Genomic DNA, 21,192 nt, shown 5'->3' on the forward strand with positions numbered 1-21,192 from the left:
CTACACTTCCACACATCACCCAGTACTCTTCATAAGTGCGCTCCTACCACAGACTGGTGGTGGCTCTTAAGGAGGGCACATATTGTATGTAGCACTGGGTGTTGTACATAAACAATGAATCTTGCAACACTGGATCAAAAACTAATGATGTATTGTATGGTGAGTAACATAACACAAACATTTTTTTTTTTTTTAAGTGCACTCCTTAATCCCCCTCATTACTGGTTTAACCTATTCTCCCCCCTGCCTCCCTTCTGGTAACCACCTGTTTATTCTCTATAGGTAAGAGTCTGTTTCTTGGTTTGTGTCTTTCTCTTTTTCCCACTTTGCTCATTTGTTCTGTTTCTGAAAGTCCACAAATGAGTGAAAGCACATTTGTGTTTTTTCTGAGTGAATTATTTTGGTTAGCGTAATATTCTCTAGCTCGAGCCATGCCATTGCAAATGGCAAGATTTCATTCTTTTTTATGGCTGAGTAATATTCCATGGTGTGTGTGTATGTAATCAACATAATAACTTCTGGTTCATACATGGTGTTGCAGATGGCATAATCATATCCTCTTTGTGGCTGTAATATATAGATACAGATACAAATATAGATATATCTATCTATTTTAATCTTTTCTCTATTGATGGACAATTGGGTTCTCCTATATCTTGGCTATTATAGATAATACTGTGACAAACATAAGGGTGCATATATCTTTTCAAATTAATGTTTTTGTTTTCTTTGGGTAAATTATTGGATCACATGTTTTTTTTTTTTTTAATTTGAGAAACCTCCATCTGTTTTCCACTGGGGAAACAATTTACATTCCCACTAACAGTGCACCAGGGTTCCTTTTTTTCCACATCCTCAACACTTGTTTCTTGTGTTTTTGATTTTACTCATCTGACAAGTGTGGGGTGATATCTCATTGTGGTTTTGTGTTCCCTTGATACATAGTAGCATGGAGGATCTGTTGGCCATCTGTATGTTTGTCTTTGGAAAATATCTACTCAAATCCTCTGCCTGTTTTAAAATCAGGTTGTTTGTTTTCAGATGTTCTTAATTTTAGTGAAGTCCAGCTTATCAATTATTCCTTTCATGAATCATGCCCTTAGGGTTATATCTAAAAAGTTGTTACCAGCACTCACTTTGGCAGCACATATACTAAAAAGTCATTACCATACCCAAAGTCATTTAGCTTTTCTCTGATGTTATCTTCTAGAAGTGTTTAATTTTGAATTTTATATTTAGGTCTGTGATGCATTTTGAGCTAATTTTTGTGAAGAGTATAAGTTATGGGGGAAGATTGACTTTTTTGTAAGTGAATGTCTAGTTGTTCTAACATTATTTCTTGAAAAGAATATCTTTGCTCCATAGTATTGTTTTTGCTCCTTTGTCAAAGATTATTTGACTATATTTATGTGGGACTGCTTCTGAGCTGTCTATTCTGTTCCACTGATTTGTTGGTTTGCTTACCAATACCACACTATCCGGATTATTGTAGATTTCAGGTAAGTCTTGAGGGTGAGTAGTAGTGTCAGTCTTCCAAATTTGTTCTCCTTAAATATTGTATTGGCTATTCTGAGTCTTTGGCTTCTTCATTTAAATTTTAGGATCAGTTTGTCAATATCCACAAAACACCTTGCTGAATTTTGATGGCATTGCACTCAATCTATAAATTATTTTGGGAAGAATTGACATTTTGACAATATTGGGTCTCCCTATTCATGAACATGGAATATCTTTCTTTTTATTTTGTTCTTTTTTTGCTTGATAAGAGTTTTGTTACTCTTTTTTTTTTTTCTTAATTGGTGTATTTAAAACAACAGATTTTAAAATTTTTATTTACTTTTTAAATTTCTTTTCAGTGTTCCAGAATTCATTGTTTATGTACCACACCCAGTATTCCATACAATACGTGCCCTCCATAATATCCATCATCAGGCTTACCAAACCTCCCACGCCCGACCCCTCCAAAGCCCTCAGATTGTTTTCCAGAGTCCATAGTCTCATGGTTCGTCTCCCCTTCTAATTTTCCCCAACTCCAGTCTCTCCATCTCCCCATGTCCTTCGTGTTAAATCTTATGCTCCACAAATAAGTGAAACCATATGATAATTGACTCTCTCTGCTTGACTTATTTCACTCAGCATAATCTCTTCCAGTCCAGTCCATGTTGATATAAAAGTTGGATATTCAACCTTTCTGATGGAAGCATAATTCCCCAGAGTGTATATGGGCTACATCTTCCTTATCTATTGGTCCATCAAAGGGCATCTTGGTTCTTTCCACAATTTGGCAATGTGGCCATTGCTGCTATGAACGTTAGGGTACAGATGGCCATTCTTTTCACTATATCTGTATCTTTGGGGTAAATACCAGTAGTGCAATTGCAGGGACATAGGGAAGCTCTATTTTTAATTTCTTAAGGAATCTCCACACTGTTTTCCAAAGTGGCTGTATCAACTTGCATTCCCACCAACAGTGTAAAAGGGTTCCTCTTTCTCCACATACTTTCTAACACACATTGTTTCCTGTCTTGCTAATTTTGGCCATTCTAACTGGTGTAAGGTGGTATCTCAATGTAGTTTTGATTTGAATCTTCCTGATGGCTAGTGATGAACATTTTTTCATGTGTCTGTTAGTCATGTATGTCTTCTTTGGAGAAGTGTCTGTTCATGTCTTCTGCCTATTTTGGGGGATGATTATCTGTTTTGTGTGTGTTGAATTTGAGGAGTTCTTTATAGATCCTGGATATCAGCCCTTGGTCTGTATTGTCATTTGCGAATATCTTCTCCCATTCTGTGGGTTGTCTCTTTGTTTTATTGACTGTTTCCTTTACTGAGCAGAAGCTTTTGATCTTGATGACATGATACTTTATATGGAAAACCCAAAAGACTCTACCCCCAAACTACTAGAACTCATACAGCAATTCGATAATGTGGCAGGTACGAAGTCAATGTACAGAAATCAGTGGCTTTCTTATATACTAACCATGAAAATACAGAAAGAAAAATTAGGGAATCAATTCCATTTACTCTAGCACCAAGAACTATAAGATACCTGGGAATAAACCTAACCAAAGAGGTAAAGGATCTGTACTTGAGGAACTGGAGAACACTCATGAAAGAAGTTGAAGAAGACACAAAAAGATAGAAGACCATTCCACACTCATGGATCAGAAAAATAAATATTGTTAAAATGTCTATATTGCCTAGAGCAATCTATACTTTCAATGCCATTCTGATCAAAATTCCACTGGTATTTTTCATAGACCTGGAGCAAACAATCCTAAAATTTGTATGGAATCAGAAGAGACCCCGAATCGCTAAGGAAATGTTGAAAAAGAAAAAACAAACAAATAAACAAAAAGAAAACCCCCAAAACTGGGGCATCACGTTGCCTGATTTCAAGCTTTACTACAAAGCTGTGATCACCAAGACAGCACGGTACTGGCATAAAAACACATAGACCAGTGGAACAGAGTAGAGAGTGCAGTTATTGATCCTCAACTCTATGGGCAAATAATCTTCGACAAAGCAGAAAAAAATATCTAGTGGAAAAAAAGACAGTCTCTTCAATAAATGGTGCTGGGAAAATTAGACAGCTATATGTAGAAGAATGAAACTCGACAATTCTCTTACACCCTACACAAAAATAAACTCGAAATGGATAAAAGACCTCAGTGTGAGACAGGAATCCATCAGAATCCTAGAGGAGAATATGGGCAGTAACCTCTTCGATATCAGCCACAGCAACTTCTTTCAAGATATGTCTCCAAAGGCAAAGGAAACAAAAGTGAATATGAATTTTTGGGACTTCATCAAGATCAAAAACTTCTGTTTGTTTGTTTTTACGGAAGCACAAATTTTTGTAGTTTGTCTGAATAGTATGAAAGGCAAGTCTCAATCCTTTGAAGGAGAAGAAATCAGAAGAGGCTTTTAAAGTACCCTGACTCTTTTTCACTGAATAAGAGTGGTGGTTCAGGTTTAGATATGATAAACTTTATGAAGGAGAGGACAAAAATCAGCCTTTCTTTTTTGTCTTCAGCTCTATTTTAGTGTTTTCTTTGTTTGCATGTGCAGTCTGTTCCTCCTAATGCTCTCACTCATATTTCTCATGATATGCTTTCCACCTATTATCTTCTGGAATTTTGTTTTGTGACTGTAGAGCTTCAGACTGAAATATAAATTTCTTAGTGTGTTGGGCGCCTGGGTGGCTCAGTGGGTTAAGCTGCTGCCTTCAGCTCAGGTCATGATCTCGAGGTCCTGGGATCGAGTCCCGCATTGGGCTCTCTGCTCAGTAGGGAGTCTGCTTCCCTTCCTCTCTCTCTGCCTGCCTCTCTGCCTACTTGTGATCTCTCTCTGTCAAATAAATAAATAAAATCTTTAAAAAAAAATTTCTTAGTGTGTCATTTTCATGGTTTTTCCTGTGATCTGACCCCAACATATTCTATCAGCACTGTTTCCCTTTGTTTCTCTTTTGTAACTTAATATGGTAACCAAAGAACAACTTTTTTAGTTGTCTTTGCTGTTCTGTGGACATTTTATATACTACCCATCACTCCAAAACTATTTGTAAATTAGAAGAATACTAGAAAATGTGGAGTAGAAGAGGTGCAAAACAATCTAACTCTCAGGGTCATACTGGCCAGGTGTGAAAGTATTAGTGTAAGTAAAGGAACCCAGATGTTACAGAGGACACTGAGAAAGTAATTAAAACTTACCAGCTGCTACTGGACCAATTACTAAAAAAGAAAAGAAAATATATTATTATTTTTAAAAAAAATATGTACTTAGCTCCTATTGAAAATCTACTTGGAACATTGGAAAAGGGACTTTTGGGAAACATGAAATCTTATATGAATATGTTTTACCTTATTAATTCAGTATTAACTATTCTTTAATAACCTAAGGCCATTTTGATGAGTTATATGAGTAAAGTTACTTTTTCTAATGCAATAACTTTTTTTAAACATTCTTAATTGTCCAAGGGTCACAATCTTACAGGAAACTGGCTATCAGTTAAAGGTTAGTAACTTAAGTTCCTTCTTCATTTACTTCTCTTTCAGCATTCTATCTCACTTTCAAAACTGTCACCATGTCAGCTCTCATCATGTTCCTTTTTGCAGTACAGAAAGTTTATAACTATCAACGTAAACACTTTTGTCATGATAATATTTCTCTATGTGTTTCTTTTTCTTTCTGATAATCTCTGGGGTTTAATCAGAATTTTAATTTTTTATTTTTTATAAACATATATTTTTATCCCCAGGAGAAGGGGGTGGGATTAATCAGAATTTTAAATCTGACCTAAGTAGTAGCACAAATAAGACCTGTAAACCATGTAAGATAATGGTTCTTGCACATCTTTCAAGGGTGGAGAATAGGGTATAGTGAAAATCAGTTATAATAACAAATGAGAAATCCCAAGAGTTTCAATCTCCTGATCCTCTTCATTAGTCCTAAATCTTTCATGATAGTTAACTTTAGAGTAAACAAAATGGAGTTGAGGTTAGCCCCTCTTTCTTTTCTTATCAGTTTTTATGATAATTTAAAATTCCTTAGGAGCCAGCAATGATTATTTAGATTTCACTTATTTTGCTTTTCTTCCCATTTTAGTCTCTTACCTCATAATGTTTTTGGTCTATTCTTTACTTTTCATAAGATTATTATTTTAGGGTTTTTTTTTTTAAATCTGAGCTAAATTCTTCATTACTTTAGGAAATTTTTTTAATTGAATAGTTTATATTATGCCTGTCCTTTTTTTCCTTTGCATCAATAGAGTTTTCACTTAAAATCATTAATTTTAGGACATGCAGAAAAATCTGAGGGCAAGATGGGAAAATATGCCACATAAGTTTGCATTAACAGAAGTGATTATAGCCCATGAGAGCATGAAACCTCAACCTTGTGGGAGTCCAAAGGATGCTAGAATTGCCAAACAATGGTGTTGAGGGTTTTGGAGGGGGTGGGGGGAACAAAAAACAAAACAAAACTCTAATCAACCTAACACAGAATTTAACTTCACCAAAACTCAATTACTAATCATATTCTTTATAGCAGAAGTAGAAAAGAATTCCTGAAACTATCTTCCCTTCTAAGAAGGCAACTGCAAATAAATATGATATATCAATTCCTCCATTGTTTTCTCCAGTAACCTTGGGAAAGGACAGAGGACAAAGCTTGAGGCATCAGTATACCCCCAACTTTATATAAATTTCAGGCAACAGAGTACATGCCAAACAATTACTGTTAGTTATGTTATTAAGAATCATTAATGTATCATTAATGTCTGGATATTAGTTTCTAGTGAGTATCAAATATTAATTTCTTATGGTCATTGTTGATAAGCATTGTTTATGAGTTTTGAGCTAATAGTGACTGTAAAGACTATTACAATAAAATACAGTTTCATTCTTTGCTCATTATTCATTTAGAAAAGAGTTGAAATATAGTCATTTGATGGAAGTGGCTGTCTTATATGAGGTAGAGGGAATATGGAGAGCTGCTGAAAGACAGGCAGCTGTTGAGTTTATATAGAAAATTTCATCCAAGTCAAAGTCATACCTCCACCTAGGGTCTTGAACAGAATTTGTCTTAATTCTAGTGCTCTTAATTATGGTAAGAACAGACAAAGGTTCTATAATCTGGTACAAATACCCAGCTCTCTCACAACACTTAGTGATTGCACTAGCTTATGTCAACTTTGAAACTCTTTATGACCACCAAAGAAAGGACTAAACTCCTAGAGGTACTTCAGAATCCTGTATCAAAGCCAAAAATATATAAGCATTGGGAATATAGTCAATGATATTGTATGGTGACAAACGGTAGTTGCACTTGTGGTGAGCATAGCATAGTGTACAGAGTTGTCCAGTCATTTTGTTGTATGCCTGAAATACCTGTAGAAATCATGTGTGTCCACTATACTTTAATCAAACAACAACCCCCAACCAAACAAACAAACAAACAAAACCCAAAACAGACAAATAGATCCTCTCTGGAAAGATTACTTTGGAAGAGTAACTACTATGGTCTTTCGAGTAATTGAGTTGTCAAAGTCATCATCCTTTACTAACTAGAGCATGAAAAATTTAGTCTATTTTAGGTGGTATTGATAAAGATACGGAAATATATACAATTCTTAGGAAATTTGGAGAAAAAATTCCACATTCATGGGTAATTTTTGAAAGTGTCTCTCTTGGAAATCATCCACTGAAAAGTATGCTAAAGTGGAACCTTTGAAGCCCTAGTAAGAGGAAAGAATCAGGTGTTGCCACATTTGAATTTTCACAATTTTCATATCCTTACTCTTGTGGCTGAGTCCTGGTTTCTCTGCTCTTTCTTGCCCTTCATCTTTAGATTTCCCTTGTAGCTTGGTTTTTTGGCAAAATATTTAAACATGTTTTCCCTAATTATCTTTTTCTTTTTTTTAAACAGTCGTGGTTTAGGGTTTCCGCTGATTTATACATAAATAAACCAGTTGTTCCAGTAATATGGAATAGGGACAATGAAAACATAAAATTTAAAGGCCCTAGAGGTTACACAGATTAAAGTTTTAGAGAAATTAAATGCTTTACCCAGAGCCACATATCTGGTTAAGTGTTCTGGTTGAGATCTGAACCTAGGTCTATCTGATTACTTTATTAACCATTGCAATATATTACCTTAGCATTTTTGTTTTTAATAATTTAATATCATGTATATGGTTTTATTTCATATTTAGAATTATTCCTTAGAGCATATCTCTTGAAATGGAAATATGAGTTTAAGAGATACTGCATTTCATTGTATCTTGCAATGTAATGTAAGTTTGCTTTCTAAAAGGTTCACATAAGTTTAAAAGGGATCAATGATGTATAAATATATATTTTTTACAAAAGCATTGCTGACACTGCTTTTCATATTTAAATTTTTCTTTTTATTAGGTGAAAAGTAGTACCTCAGGGTCTTAATTTTCTATCATTTATTTATCTATTTACCTAGGGCATATATAGTTTCAAAATTCATTTGTAACTTAAAGAGATACTAGATAATGGGGAGGTAAAGGGGCTTGAAAACATGAATGTGAAACACTTTGCTTCAGGGAAATTTTTCTAAAGGACACTGGAATTAAGAAATAGATGAATAAAGAAAAGAGAAATAGATGAATAATAACTTACCAAGAGGTACTGGAGTAACTGGCAGAATAACATGAATAAAAATACATTAACCAGAGTTTTGGACCAAAAATATAGTTTTTGTCTTTTCTTTTTCCAAGGTATTAGCAAAGAGACCTTTGAGAGACACCAAACCTCCCCCAATAAAAACATCCACAGTAAAATAAGAGGGATTAGTATTTCTTTTGTGGTACAAGAATAGTTTCAGTCTGACTTAACTGGCTTTCGTATATTTCAATTTGGTGGAAAGATAGAGCAGGCTGGGACATATGCTTCTGCCATTCTTTTTCTTTCTCATCTAGTATAGAGGATTTAAATTTTGCAGAGAACTTTAAACAATAGCAAATTTGAATGCTAATTGTGGTTATTCTCTTTCCTTTCCTTACACCTTAGATATCTTCCTGATTTTTCCTTTATCCTCTGTTGGTATCTCTACATTTGTGATATCCCATTATATATCTTTCCTTTTGGCTATGTGGCAATTTTTATTTGTTATTAAAAGATATTTGAAATTGTTTTTAGAAAACAAAATATTTCTTTTATACTTAGTCTCTTAGTCAAATGTTTATTCTTTCTATTGATTAATTAATTGCCCAGCTAGTTACCAAGGGGGAGAGGAAATATTTATAAATACAAGCATTGAATGGAATTGGTCAAAGTTAGAAAAAATATTCTCCTTATTTTGGGATCCCAGCTTGTACCAGATTTATGAAAACAAAAGGAACTTACTGATAGGTACTGCTCCATGTGCTAAAATACAAATACAAATTATTAGTATAGGTTGACACTGATAATGAAATTGACATTGATAATAATCTTTTTTTTAAATTTATTTATTTGACAGACAGATCACAAGTGGGAAGAGAGGCAGGCAGAGACAGAGAGAGGGGGAAGCAGGCTCCCCACTGAGCAGAGAGCCCAGTCGGGCTCAATCCCAGAACCCTGGGATCATGACCTGAGCTGAAGGCAGAGGCTTTAACCCACTGAGCCACCCAGGTGCCCAGACATTGATAATAATCTTACTGAGACTGTTCCCAAACAAAATTTCCAAAATGAAAAGGGAAAGTAAACTCCAGAACTTTAATCTCTCTTTTTCAGTAGTAACATAGTAATTTTGAAAAAGTGGCAAAGGAGTGTTATTTTTCTCTTATCATCCAGTTTCTTTCAGAAATTGAAATACCACAGAGCTGGAAAAGTCTCATTTCCCATAAATTTTGCTTCCATTTTCATTCTACTCCTTTCCCTCATTGCTTACTCTTTCATGAGTTTTCCTACTTTTATCTGTGATTTCTGCCTTATATTTAGTTGAAAATGTATTTTGTTGAAAAGTCAGTAGAGGCAATCCAAAGAAGTTTTCATCTCACTCTTAATTATTTCTGTTTCTCAGTTTCATTTTCCAGATATTATTCAGTAATCCAAGAGGGAAGAAGTTGGTCAATGTGTAAGCAAAGATCAGTGCATAGGAGTGGCACTGGCCCAGTTAAAAATGAGGATAAATCTGATTTTTCCTGCTTCTTTCCTCAGGCTATAGTATATGATCTCTTTTATGTCCTTATCATGAGTCTTTTTAAGTAGATAAAGTCTTGTTTTAAGTGGGACATTTTAACTTACTGAGAAAAAAAAAATCAATCATGTTTATTTTTCCACCAATTTTTATGGTCTCTGTTTTATATAAAATCATAGATATTCTAGTAGGATTCTGAGTAGAGGGTATGGGAAATATAATGTTTATCTTTCTTTTGAAATGGGAACAGCTGCATTTAGGGGGAAAAAACCCACAGTGAGTGCATAACAGAAACAAAAAGGGAGTTTCTTAGAATTGCAAGTGTCTTAAAGTGGATACAGAAAACATGGCTGCCATTGATACTGTTCAATGACTGAAGATAAATATCTTCTCAATGACAACTAAAGCATGTATGTCAGACGGAAGAGCTCCATTTTTAGAAGAAGTGGGAGAAATGAACTACTTTTTCTTTGCATTCTCCCCAGTTTCTCTGAAGAAGGGTGTCAAGAATGTTTAAATTCATATGTAAATTCCCAGAGGGCAGTTATTTTCTTCAGTTTTGGTCCCTGCTGTATCCTCAGTGTTTGGCACAGAGTAGGCCCTCAATAATTAATTAATTAATTAATTAATTAATTAAGATCTCAATTAATTTAACTCTGCCAATTGAATTTTATTTCTGACATCTCCTACATTTAAAAATTTCTACCAAAACCATTTATAAACCCTAGTAGTTACAACTAGTATTTTTTCCATAGGTGACAATTTACAACAAATGCTCAGAAGCATTATTTCTAATTCCAGGTCAGCTTTAGCCAGCTCAGGATTTGATTTGCCCTCCGTGGGTTTTTTCTACTTTCTAAAATAATTTCTCAATTACTATAGAGGAAGTTATTTAATATAAAAACAAGAGATACAAACTTGAAAAATTTGAATGTTAAGGTTTTTCATGTTCAGAAAAGGATATAACTAATGTTGGAACCAACGCCAGAATTGATGAATAGATATAGAACTTACTTGGCTCTTCTTGTCTTGCTGCAAAAAAGAAATCAAATGAGTGAGTGAGTGAAAGATTTCTGGATGAACAGCAGAGTTACTTCTCAAAATTAATTCTAGAAGTTTTGAAATAAGAGAGACCACCAGATGATGCACTTAGAATCAGTTCAATATGATTTGAGAATAAATATCTTCACATTGTTTTGCTAATGTCCCTTTTAATTTGGATCCCTTTTTGGAAAGAAAGGTTAAGAGATGGGAGATGCTATTTCTGGTTTCTCTCTGCTAATTCAAACTCTTCATCAACTAGTAAGATTTTTATGTTACTGACACTTTGTTTTCTTCTTACTATTCCTCTCTTCTCTTCACTTCTTTGGAATGATTTTATTGGTTTATCATGAGGATTGCTATGATTCTTGTTTTGCTAATTGCTGTTCCTTATGTTAATTTTAGAAAGTTTTCTCTTTTCCCTATAAACATACATATTGTAGGGTTGGGTGACTGTATTTCTCACCATTTGACTGGGATGGAGGCACTGCTGGACCTTTAGAGCCTGGATTTGAATCCCAATTTCTGCTGCTTATATTGTGGCATCATGGGCAAGTTACCTAGTCTCACTCTTTTATTCTCTTTGTAATAGGAATAACAATCCCTATCTGATATAATGTATATACATATATAAAGTGCTGAGTACAGTGCCTTGTACATTGAATAAATATTAATAAAAAATAAAAATTATATAAAAATTAAAATTAAAATTAAATAAAAACTGAATAAATATTATTTATTATTATAGTACCACATTAAGTACCTATTAGTTTCAATTATAGCCTCTAAATGGACCTTGATAGTTGAAAATGGAACAAACTACTGGAAATAGGAATAGAGAAACAAGAAGTTAGAAGGTGAGAAATGCTGAAAATATTAATAAACTACAGAGTCAGAAATATAAATCTTAAGTCTTGGTGCATTCATACTAAAACAGAGCCCAAAATGGCTTCTAGATTCCATAAAAAAACAATGTTAAGTGATATCTCATTGTGGTTTTGATTTGTATTTCCCTGATGCCGAGTGATATGGAGCACTTTTTCATGTGTCTGTTGGCCATTTGCAACAACATGGATGGAACTAGAGCGTATCATGCTTAGCGAAATAAGTCAAGCAGAGAAAGACAACTATCATATGATCTCCCTGATATGAGGAAGTGGTGATGCAACATGGAGGCTTAAGTGGGTAGAAGAATAAATGAAACAAGATGGGATTGGGAGGGAGACAAACCATAAGTGACTCTTAATCTCACAAAACAAACTGAGGGTTGCCGGGGGGAGGGGGTTTGGGAGAAGGGGGTGGGATTATGGACATTGGGGAGGGTATGTGATTTGGTGAGTGCTGTGAAGTGTGTAAACCTGGTGATTCACAGACCTGTACCCCTGGGGATAAAAATATATGTTTATAAAAATAAAAAATTAAAAAAAAAAAAAAAAAAAAAAAAACAATGTTAACAATATAATTGAGAGAATTGAGAGAAACATGGAACTTACTCTTAGGTTTCTCAGGTCTTGCTTTAATAAAAAAGACAAACAAACAAATTAGTGTGGTTGTCTGATGAAACAGAAACAGATTTTCACTGGGCACCTGGGTGGCTCAGTTGGCTAAGCAACTGCCTTCAGCTCAGGTCATGATCCTGGAGTCCCAGGATCAAGTCCCACATCAGGCCCTCTGCTCATCAGGGAGCCGGCTTGTCCCTCTGCCTCTCGCCCCTTTCATGCTCTCTCTCTCTTTCAAATAATTAAAATCTTAGAAAAAAAAAAAAAAGAAAGAAACACATTTTCACTGATGTCATTCCAGTATGAGCATCACACACTGAACAGTAATGAAAAGGATGATTAAGCAGGGACCACTTTGCCATGGGAATGTTCTGGAAGGAAGAATCCAGAGCTAGTGATGGAACTCTCTTTTCCTTTTCCTTTCTAGATCCCTGACTGTGTGAAGTCGGGAAATGTGTCATATTCCAACCTATTTTAGTTGAGCTAATTTCTTGGTCCTCCTTTGTCAAAATTTACTTTTCCAATCTGCACCAATAATCTTTTTTTTTTTTTTTAAGATTTTATTTATTTGACAGACAGAGATCACAAGCAGGCAGAAAGGCAGGCAGCAAGAGGACGACGCAGGCTCCCCAATGAGCAGAGAGCCTGACATGGGACTCTATCCCAGGACCCTGGGTACATGACCAGAGCCGAAGGCAGAGGCTTTAACTCACTGAGCCACCCAAGCGCCCCTCAACTGATAATCTTAATCTTTGTAGTCCTCACCAAGATTCTTTACTTATACTCCCTTCAGTGAGAGTGGCTTTATTTTCTCTTCATCAAATCCCACACTTAGCATGGCCTCTGCAAGAGCAGTCATTTAACAAATGTTCACCGAATCAAGGAAAAAATCACCCTACTGTATGTAGCCAGCATCAGAATGTTCCTCCTTTCCCTCTGTTCTCTTCAAGCACCCATTAAGAAGATTTTGAGCCTTATAGGTGAAACAGGTATGGGGTATATGAAGGCATGCAGAGATCTCTGCTACAAGATGCATGAGGGTGAGCAAAAGAGATTGCAGGGAGAGTGGTGAACATATGACATTCTGTGCCTAAGTCCTGGATAACTTTTAGCTATAAGATTTTGAAAACTTGATCGTCTAGGAAAAATGATTTCAAAGTTATAAGGAGTGGTTTTTTTAAATAATCTAGGAAGAAGTGAAATAAGTAATATACTTTTGGGGCAGCTTAGTACACTTGGGGCAGCTTTTTTGGTTCTAGAGAATCACTAGAAAGAGCCAGGTGTGACAAAGCAAAGCAGAGATGAGATGACAAAGTAAGATTTAAAAGGAAGTATCTGATACACTATGACTCTGAGAAATCAAACTACATGTAAGAATGAGAAAACACACAAAGAAGAAAATTATTGTTTTCTAAGTATGAATTTGGGTTGCATTAATGGTGAAAACTGTTCCTTGACTGTGGAAGAATATGTGTGCGTATGTGTATTCTTGTTCACAGTTGACTAAGCAACAATTTCACTGAAGTATTGTTATGATACTGAACTCCAGATGTGCTGTTTTGGGGCTTAGGTTATAAGTATCAGTGCAGAGTATAAAAATTTCATTTTTTATGGAATCCAGCACCCCAAGTAATTTTGAAGATCAGTGATTTTTTTTTCAGAAACTGCACCTTGACAAACAAGGGCATCACTCATGGAAGTAAGTGGGGTTCCTTCAAATAGCCTCATGGACAGTGAATAAAATAAGAGGAACCAGAGGTTTGTTCTGGTAGACTAGTGGGCGAAAATGTGTCATCACCCCCTTAGAGATTCTCAGAGCTTGAAGGAGCAGGATGCATTGCAAGAGAGGCTGAATCTTTTGTGGGTGGACACACTGGTGATCCACAGCAAATGTCACGATGACCTGCCTCCTTAGAGTTTCACAGTATTATTATTTTATTTGCTTTCTTTTCACTTTGAGATACTGTAAAAAATAATATTTCAGAAATCAAAACATTATACTACTTGTGATGTTTGTCATAGTTGTTCCCAATTTTTCTTCTAAGAAAAAAGATAATATAGGGATGTCCAAGATTACCCTTTGAATCACCAATCCCAGGTTCATTTTCTTCCCTTAATTTAGCATTAATTGTGTATCCACCAATTTTAAAAAGTACTTTCATACATATATGGATCATTAAGCAATAGGATAGTTTTCAGTATTTTTTGCTTTAACTTGCATGTGTTTTTTTTTAAATATTGATACATAAATTGTTATTCAATTCTCTGAAATATTCTCTATTATTATGTGTCATTTTTTAAAAAATCTTTTATTTATTTATTTGACCGAGATCACAAGTAGGCAGAGAGGCAGGCAGAGAGAAAGGGAGAGGGAAGCAGGGTCCCTGCTGAGCAGAGAGCCCGATGTGGGACTCAGTCCCAGGACCCTGAGATCATGACCTGAGCCGAAGGCAGCGGCTTAACCCACTGAGCCACCCAGGTGCCCCTGTGTCATCTTTTATTATTAGTTTGTATCAGGAAATACCATTTTTCATCTGGTTTGTTTCCATTCAACTCTATGACGGGAGCTCTTTTCTCAATTGCATATACAGACACTAGAGTTAGTTCATTTTAAACTACTGTATATTATTCTATTTTATGAGCTTACATATGTTAATTTATTTCTGATTTTTGAATGTCACAATAAACATCTTTGTTCATGACATTTTATGTACAAATGTAAGAGTTTACTCTTGTGTTTATACCCAGAAGTAAATTCAAGATTTTATTAGAGAGGGAGGGTGTGCGGTGTTAGGGGGATGGGGTGGACAGAGGGAGAAAGAGTCTTGAACAGACTCTACACTGAGCACAGAACCTGACCTGGGGCTCGATCTCAAAATCCTGAGATGATGACCTGAGTGGAAAACCAGAGTCTGATGCTCAACCAACTGTATTACCCAGGTCTTAATAAATATTTGATCTTGTCAAGCTTTAAAATTTTTACCAATATATGTGGAAAAAAGAAGTATCTCATTTTAACACTTATTTTTCTTTTTTTTTTTTAATTTTTTATTTTTTATAAACATATATTTTTATCCCCAGGGGTACAGGTCTGTGAATCACCAGGTTTACACACTTCACAGCACACACCAAATCACATACCCTCCCCAATGTCCATAATCCCTCCCCCTTCTCCCAAACCCCCTCCCCCCGGCAACCCTCAGTTTGTTTTGTGAGATTAAGAGTCACTTATGGTTTGTCTCCCTCCCAATCCCATCTTGTTTCATTGATTCTTCTCCTACCCACTTAAGCCCCCATGTTGCATCACCACTTCCTCATATCAGGGAGATCATATGATAGTTGTCTTTCTCCGCTTGACTTATTTCACTAAGCATGATATGCTCTAGTTCCATCCATGTTGTCGCAAATGGCAAGATTTCATTTCTTTTGATGGCTGCATAGTATTCCATTGTGTATATATACCACATCTTCTTGATCCATTCATCTGCTGATGGACATCTAGATTCTTTACATAGTTTGGCTATTGTGGACATTGCTGCTATAAACATTCGGGTGCACGTGCCCCTTTGGATCACTATGTTTGTATCTTTAGGATAAATACCCAGTAGTGCAATTGCTGGGTCATAGGGCAGTTCTATTTTCAACATTTTGAGGAACCTCCATGCTGTTTTCCAGAGTGGCTGCACCAGCTTGCATTCCCAACAACAGTGTAGGAGGGTTCCCCTTTCTCCGCATCCTCGCCAGCATCTGTCATTTCCTGACTTGTTAATTTTAGCCATTCTGACTGGTGTGAGGTGATATCTCATTGTGGTTTTGATTTGTATTTCCCTGATGCCGAGTGATATAGAGCCATTTTTCATGTGTCTGTTGGCCATCTGGATGTCTTCTTTGCAGAAATGTCTGTTCCTGTCCTCTGCCCATTTCTTGATTGGATTATTTGTTCTTTGGGTGCTGAGTTTGCTAAGTTCTTTATAGATTTTGAACACTAGTCCTTTATCTGATATGTCGTTTGCAAATATCTTCCCCCATTAGGTCAGTTGTCTTTTGGTTTTGTTAACTGTTTCCTTTGCTGTGCAAAAGCTTTTGATCTTGATAAAATCCCAATAGTTTATTTTTTCCCTTGCTTCCTTTGCCTTTGGCGATGTTCCTAGGAAGATGTTGCTGTGGCTGAGGTCAAAGAGGTTGCTGCCTGTGTTCTCCTCAAGGATTTTGATGGATTCCTTTTGGACATTGAGGTCCTTCATCCATTTTTAGTCTATTTTCGTGTGTGGTATAAGGAAATGGTCTGTTTAATTTTTCTGCATGCAGCTGTCCAATTTTCCCAACACCATTTATTGAAGAGACTGTCTTTTTTCCATTGGACATTCTTTCCTGCTTTGTCGAAGATGAGTAGACCATAGAGTTGAGGGTCTATTTCTGGGCTATTCTGTTCCATTGATCTATGTGTCTGTTTTTGTGCCAGTACCATGCTGTTTTGATGATGACAGCTTTGTAATAGAGCTTGAGGTCTGGAATTGTGATGCCACCAACTTTGGCTTTCTTTTTCAATATTCCTTTGGCTATTATTTGTTCCATTTCTTTGAAAAAGATAGATGGTACTTTGATAGGAATTGCATTAAAGTACTCATGAAAGAAATTGAGGAAGACACAAAGAAATGGAAAAATGTTCCATGCTCCTGGATTGGAAGAATAAATATAGTCAAAATGTCTATGCTACCTAAAGCAATCTACACATTGAATGCAGTTCTTTTTCTCTTAGTTTGACTTCTAGTTTCATAGCATTGTGATGGAAAAGGTATTTTCTATGATTTCAATCTTTTGTATTTGCTAAGCCTTATGTTTTGACCTAGAATATGATCCTTTCTGGAGAATATGTGTGTGCACTTGAGAAGAATGTTTATTTAGCTCTTGGTAGAAAGTTCTGTATATGTCTATAGATTCATTGGTCTAAGGTATGTTTCAAATCTTGTGTTTCCTTACTGATTTTCAATCTATATATGATCTTTTCATTGTTGAAAGTGAGGTATTGAAGTCCCCTCCTCTTATTCTATTGTTGTCTACTTCTCCTTTTATATGTTAGTATTTGCTTAATATATTTAGTTGCCCCAATGTTGGGTGCATATACATTTACAATTATTATATCCTTTTGAAGAATTGATCACTTTATAGTGATGTAATGAACTTTGTCTCTTGTTACAATCTTTGTTTTAAAATCTTTTTTGTTTGATTCAAGTACAGCTATCTCTGTGCCCTCTTATGACTTCCTCATGCAGGTAATGTCATTGTCATCCTTCACTATAAGTCTAAGTATGTCCTTAAAGGTGAAGTGAGTTTTTTGTTGGTAGCATATACCTAGATCTTGATTTTTAATCCATTTTGCCCTTTGATTGAAGAATTTAATCAATTTATATATAAGGTAATTATTGATAAGTAAGGATTCACTAGTACTATCTTATTGATTTTTGGATGTTTTAGGCCCCTTGTTCCTGTATTCCTTTTTTGCTGTCATTCTTTGTGAATTAATGATTTCCCAAGTGGTATGATTTGACCCCCCCTTTTTTTCTCTTTTGTGGATATACTGTAGGTTTTCGCCTTTTGGTTATTATGAGGCTTACATAAAACATTTTATAGCAGTCTATTTTAAGCTAATATTTTCAATCCTGTACAAAAACTCTATCTTTTTATTTCTTCTCCTATATTTTTATGTTTTTCATGTCATAATTTTCTTCCTTGTATAGCATAACCATAACAAATTATTGTAGTTATAGTTATTTTTAATACTTTTGTCAATTAAACCTTTATACTAGGTTTAAGTGATCAACACACTACTGTATATCAGTAATAGAATATTCTGAATTTGACTATATGTTTAACTTTATCAGCATGTTATATATTTTCATATTATTAGTGAGCAATATTTCATTTCATTTCAAAAGATTCCTTTCAGAATTTCTTGTAAGTCAGGTCTAGTGGCAATGGAATTCCTCAGTTTTTGTTTCTTTGAGAAAGTATTTCTTTTTTCTCCATTCCTGAAGGACAACTTTGCTTGATTGTCTTTCTGGTTTGCAATGTTTTCCTTTCAGCACTTTGAATATATCAATCTATTCTCCTGGCCTGTAAGAGTTCTCTGAGAAATTAACTTAAAGCCTTATGATGGTTCCCTTATAAGTGAAACTATTTTTTTCTCTTGTTGCTTTTTTAATTTTTTTAATTTTTTTAAAATTTTTATTAACATATATTATTTGCCCCAGGGGTACAGGTCTGTGAATCATCAGACTCACACCTTTCATAGCACTAACCATAGTACATACCCTCCCCAATGTCCATAACCCAGTCCCCCTCTCCCTACCCCCACACTCCCCAGCAACCCTCAGTCCTACCCCCCACAACCCCCTGCCCGCCTCTTAAATTCCTCATATCAAAGAGATCATATGATAATTGTCTTTCTCTGATTGACTTATTTCACTCAGCATAATACACTCTAGTTCCATCCACGCCATTACAAATGGAAAGATTGCATTTCTTTTGATGGCTGCAATATATATATATATCACATCTTCTTTATCAATTCATCTGTTGATTGACATCTAAGTTCTTTCCATAATTTGGCTATTGTAGACATTGCTGCTATAAACATTCAGGTGCATTTGTCCCTTTGGATCACTACATTTGTTTCTTTAGGATAAACACCCAATAGTGTGAGTCTGGCCTGTAAGAGTTCTTAGGGTAATAGGGTCTGGGTCATAGGGTAGCTCTGTTTTCAACTTTTTGAGGAACTTCCATGTTGTTTTCCAGAGTGGCTTCACCAGCTTGCATTCCCACCAACAGGTTGGAGGGTTCCCCTGTTCTGCATGCTCGCCAACATCTGTCATTTCCTAACTTGTTAATTTTAGCCATTCTGACTGGTGTGACGTGGCATCTCATCATGGTTTTGCTTTGTATTTCCACGATGCTGAGTGATGTACAGCACTTTTTCCTCTTGCTGCTTTTAAAATTCTTAGTCTTTGCTTTTAGATAGTGTAATTAATGTGCTTGTACAAAAGTGTTTTGGGTGGAAATTTTGAGATGATTCACTAGCTTCAAGAATTTGGATTTCCAAATTTCTTCCCAGACTGGGAAATTTTTTGTCATTATTACTTTAAATAAGCTTTCTATTCCTTTCCCCCTCTTTTTCTGGGACTCCAAGAATGTGAAGATTGTTTCTTTTAATTGTGTTCCATAATTCATGTGGGCTTTCTTTTACTCTTTTTCATTCTTTTTTTTTTTTTTTTTTTTTTTTTTTTTTTGCTCCTCTGACTAGATGATTTCAAATAACTTGTCTTCTAGTTCACTATTTAGAGAACTGTAAAATAGACAACTAAATGAAATTAGGGAAAGAATGCATAAACAAAATGAGAAATTCAACAAAGAAATAGAAACCATTAAAAAAACAAATCTTAGAGCTGAAGAAAACCTTGAACTAAAGAATTCAATAGAGAGGTTCCATGAAAGACTCAACCACACAGAAAAAAAAAAAAAAAAAGAGTGATGAGTCATTCTGAATATTTTGTCAAATAATCTATAAATCTTCATTTCTTTAGGGTCAGTCATTGGCTTTTTTTATTAGTTTCCTTTGATGGAGTTATATTTTCTTGATTATTCATGATGGCTGTGGCCTTGTGGTGGTGTCTATGTGTTTGAGGGAGTAGGCACAATTTCCAGTCTTTACTGACTGGATTTGGCAGGCAAAACTCTACCGTTCAGGCCATTAAGAGATTATGGATAGGCCCTCTTGCGGTGCCATGTGCAGGTTTGCTACTAGAGTGTTTGGGAAAGAAGGTCTGATTCCCGGATCATTGGGTAGGTAGGCTTATTTTGGTGTATATGGAGACCAGCCTGGTACATGGGTCTGTGGGTCAAGCCTGAAGCCTGGATTCATTGTGCTGAGCCTGGTCCTTGAGTGTGTGGTGAAGGGACTGAGCCCTGAATCAGCATAGGCAGACTTAGATCCTGTGTCCACAGCTGCCCACCAGGTGTTGTTAATCACTGAGGTGTGCCCAGCATCTGAGCCCATGGAGGTTTGTCTAATATAGGGATGATCCTGGAGCCTGGCTTCATGGGAGTGGGTGTGGCAGCTAGGACTGAGGAGTAATGGCCTGGTGATAAGGTTATCCTGGAGCCTTATGTCACAGGAGCCCACCAGTATTGGGATATGTTGGGGAGTCTGATCCATGGGAATTCATTAAGCGCCTGATGCCATAGGAGTTGGCCAATATATGCCAGTGTGAGCTGAGGTCTCTCCTCCCAAAGGTGTCTCCCTCTGTGCTGGGCCACTTGTGCATGGAAAAGGGGTGATAGGAATAATGCGACTCTATCTTTCCTACTCACCTCAGTGGATATTTTCTTATTTCTTTGCTTTACACAGGTTCTGTAGTCCCTCATCTGGAATCCTTGGCTCTTGTGAAGGTATTATCATACATGGATAGTTGTTCAAATTGGTGTTTATGGATCAGGCAAGTGCTAGAAACTTTGTTGTTGCCATTTTGCTGATGCCACTCCCCTTCACTCCACTGGTTAACATACCCCCAGTGATTAGTTTATTCCTGTGCTATGACCACATGCTTTCAATCAGTATTCTTTTTAAAATGACTTGATAATCAAATGATTGATTTGATAATTTGGTGAGCCTTCCCTCTTGGGAACTTGATGTTTACAAATATGTTATTTATTCTTGGATTGTTTTTTCTTTTATATATATGTAGAATTGATTTGTCAAAATCCACAAAAATTCCTGTTGGGGATTTTTACTTGAATTTTATTGAATTATAAATTGGTTGAGGGGAGGATTAACATTTATATTGTTGTTGAATTTTCCTATCTTTGAAAATGGTTTATGTATTTATTCAGGTCTTATATTATGTTTTTTAATGGTATTCTCAAAAACTGAATGCAAAGTGAATACCAAGAAACATTTTTCTTTCTTTTTTATGCCCTCTCTCTAAGTTGTCATGATTCAGAACTG

At 35.6% G+C, this 21,192-nt stretch overlaps 1 protein-coding gene across 7 annotated transcripts in view; it reads right to left on the reverse strand.

The window, feature by feature from the left end:
* The window catches only part of TSBP1 (testis expressed basic protein 1), a 93,613-nt gene that overhangs the window by 13,254 nt on the left and 59,167 nt on the right, over positions 1-21,192 (reverse strand). For 6 of the 7 annotated variants that reach the window (XM_045074653.1, XM_045074648.1, XM_045074650.1 and 3 more), the window contains 5 exons: positions 12,186-12,206; positions 10,666-10,683; positions 8,877-8,897; positions 8,151-8,168; positions 4,713-4,733 (listed from right to left, as the gene is read on the reverse strand). In XM_045074653.1, coding sequence (XP_044930588.1) covers positions 4,713-4,733; positions 8,151-8,168; positions 8,877-8,897; positions 10,666-10,683; positions 12,186-12,206 — 99 coding nt within the window. The remainder of the gene's footprint in view (positions 1-4,712; positions 4,734-8,150; positions 8,169-8,876; positions 8,898-10,665; positions 10,684-12,185; positions 12,207-21,192) is intronic. The other variant, XM_045074651.1, reaches the window with a different exon arrangement.

This window comes from Mustela putorius, unplaced genomic scaffold (assembly GCF_011764305.1).
Source record: "Mustela putorius furo isolate JIRA1106 unplaced genomic scaffold, ASM1176430v1.1 tig00000135_pilon_pilon_pilon, whole genome shotgun sequence".
Classification (NCBI taxonomy): Eukaryota; Metazoa; Chordata; class Mammalia; order Carnivora; family Mustelidae; genus Mustela; species Mustela putorius.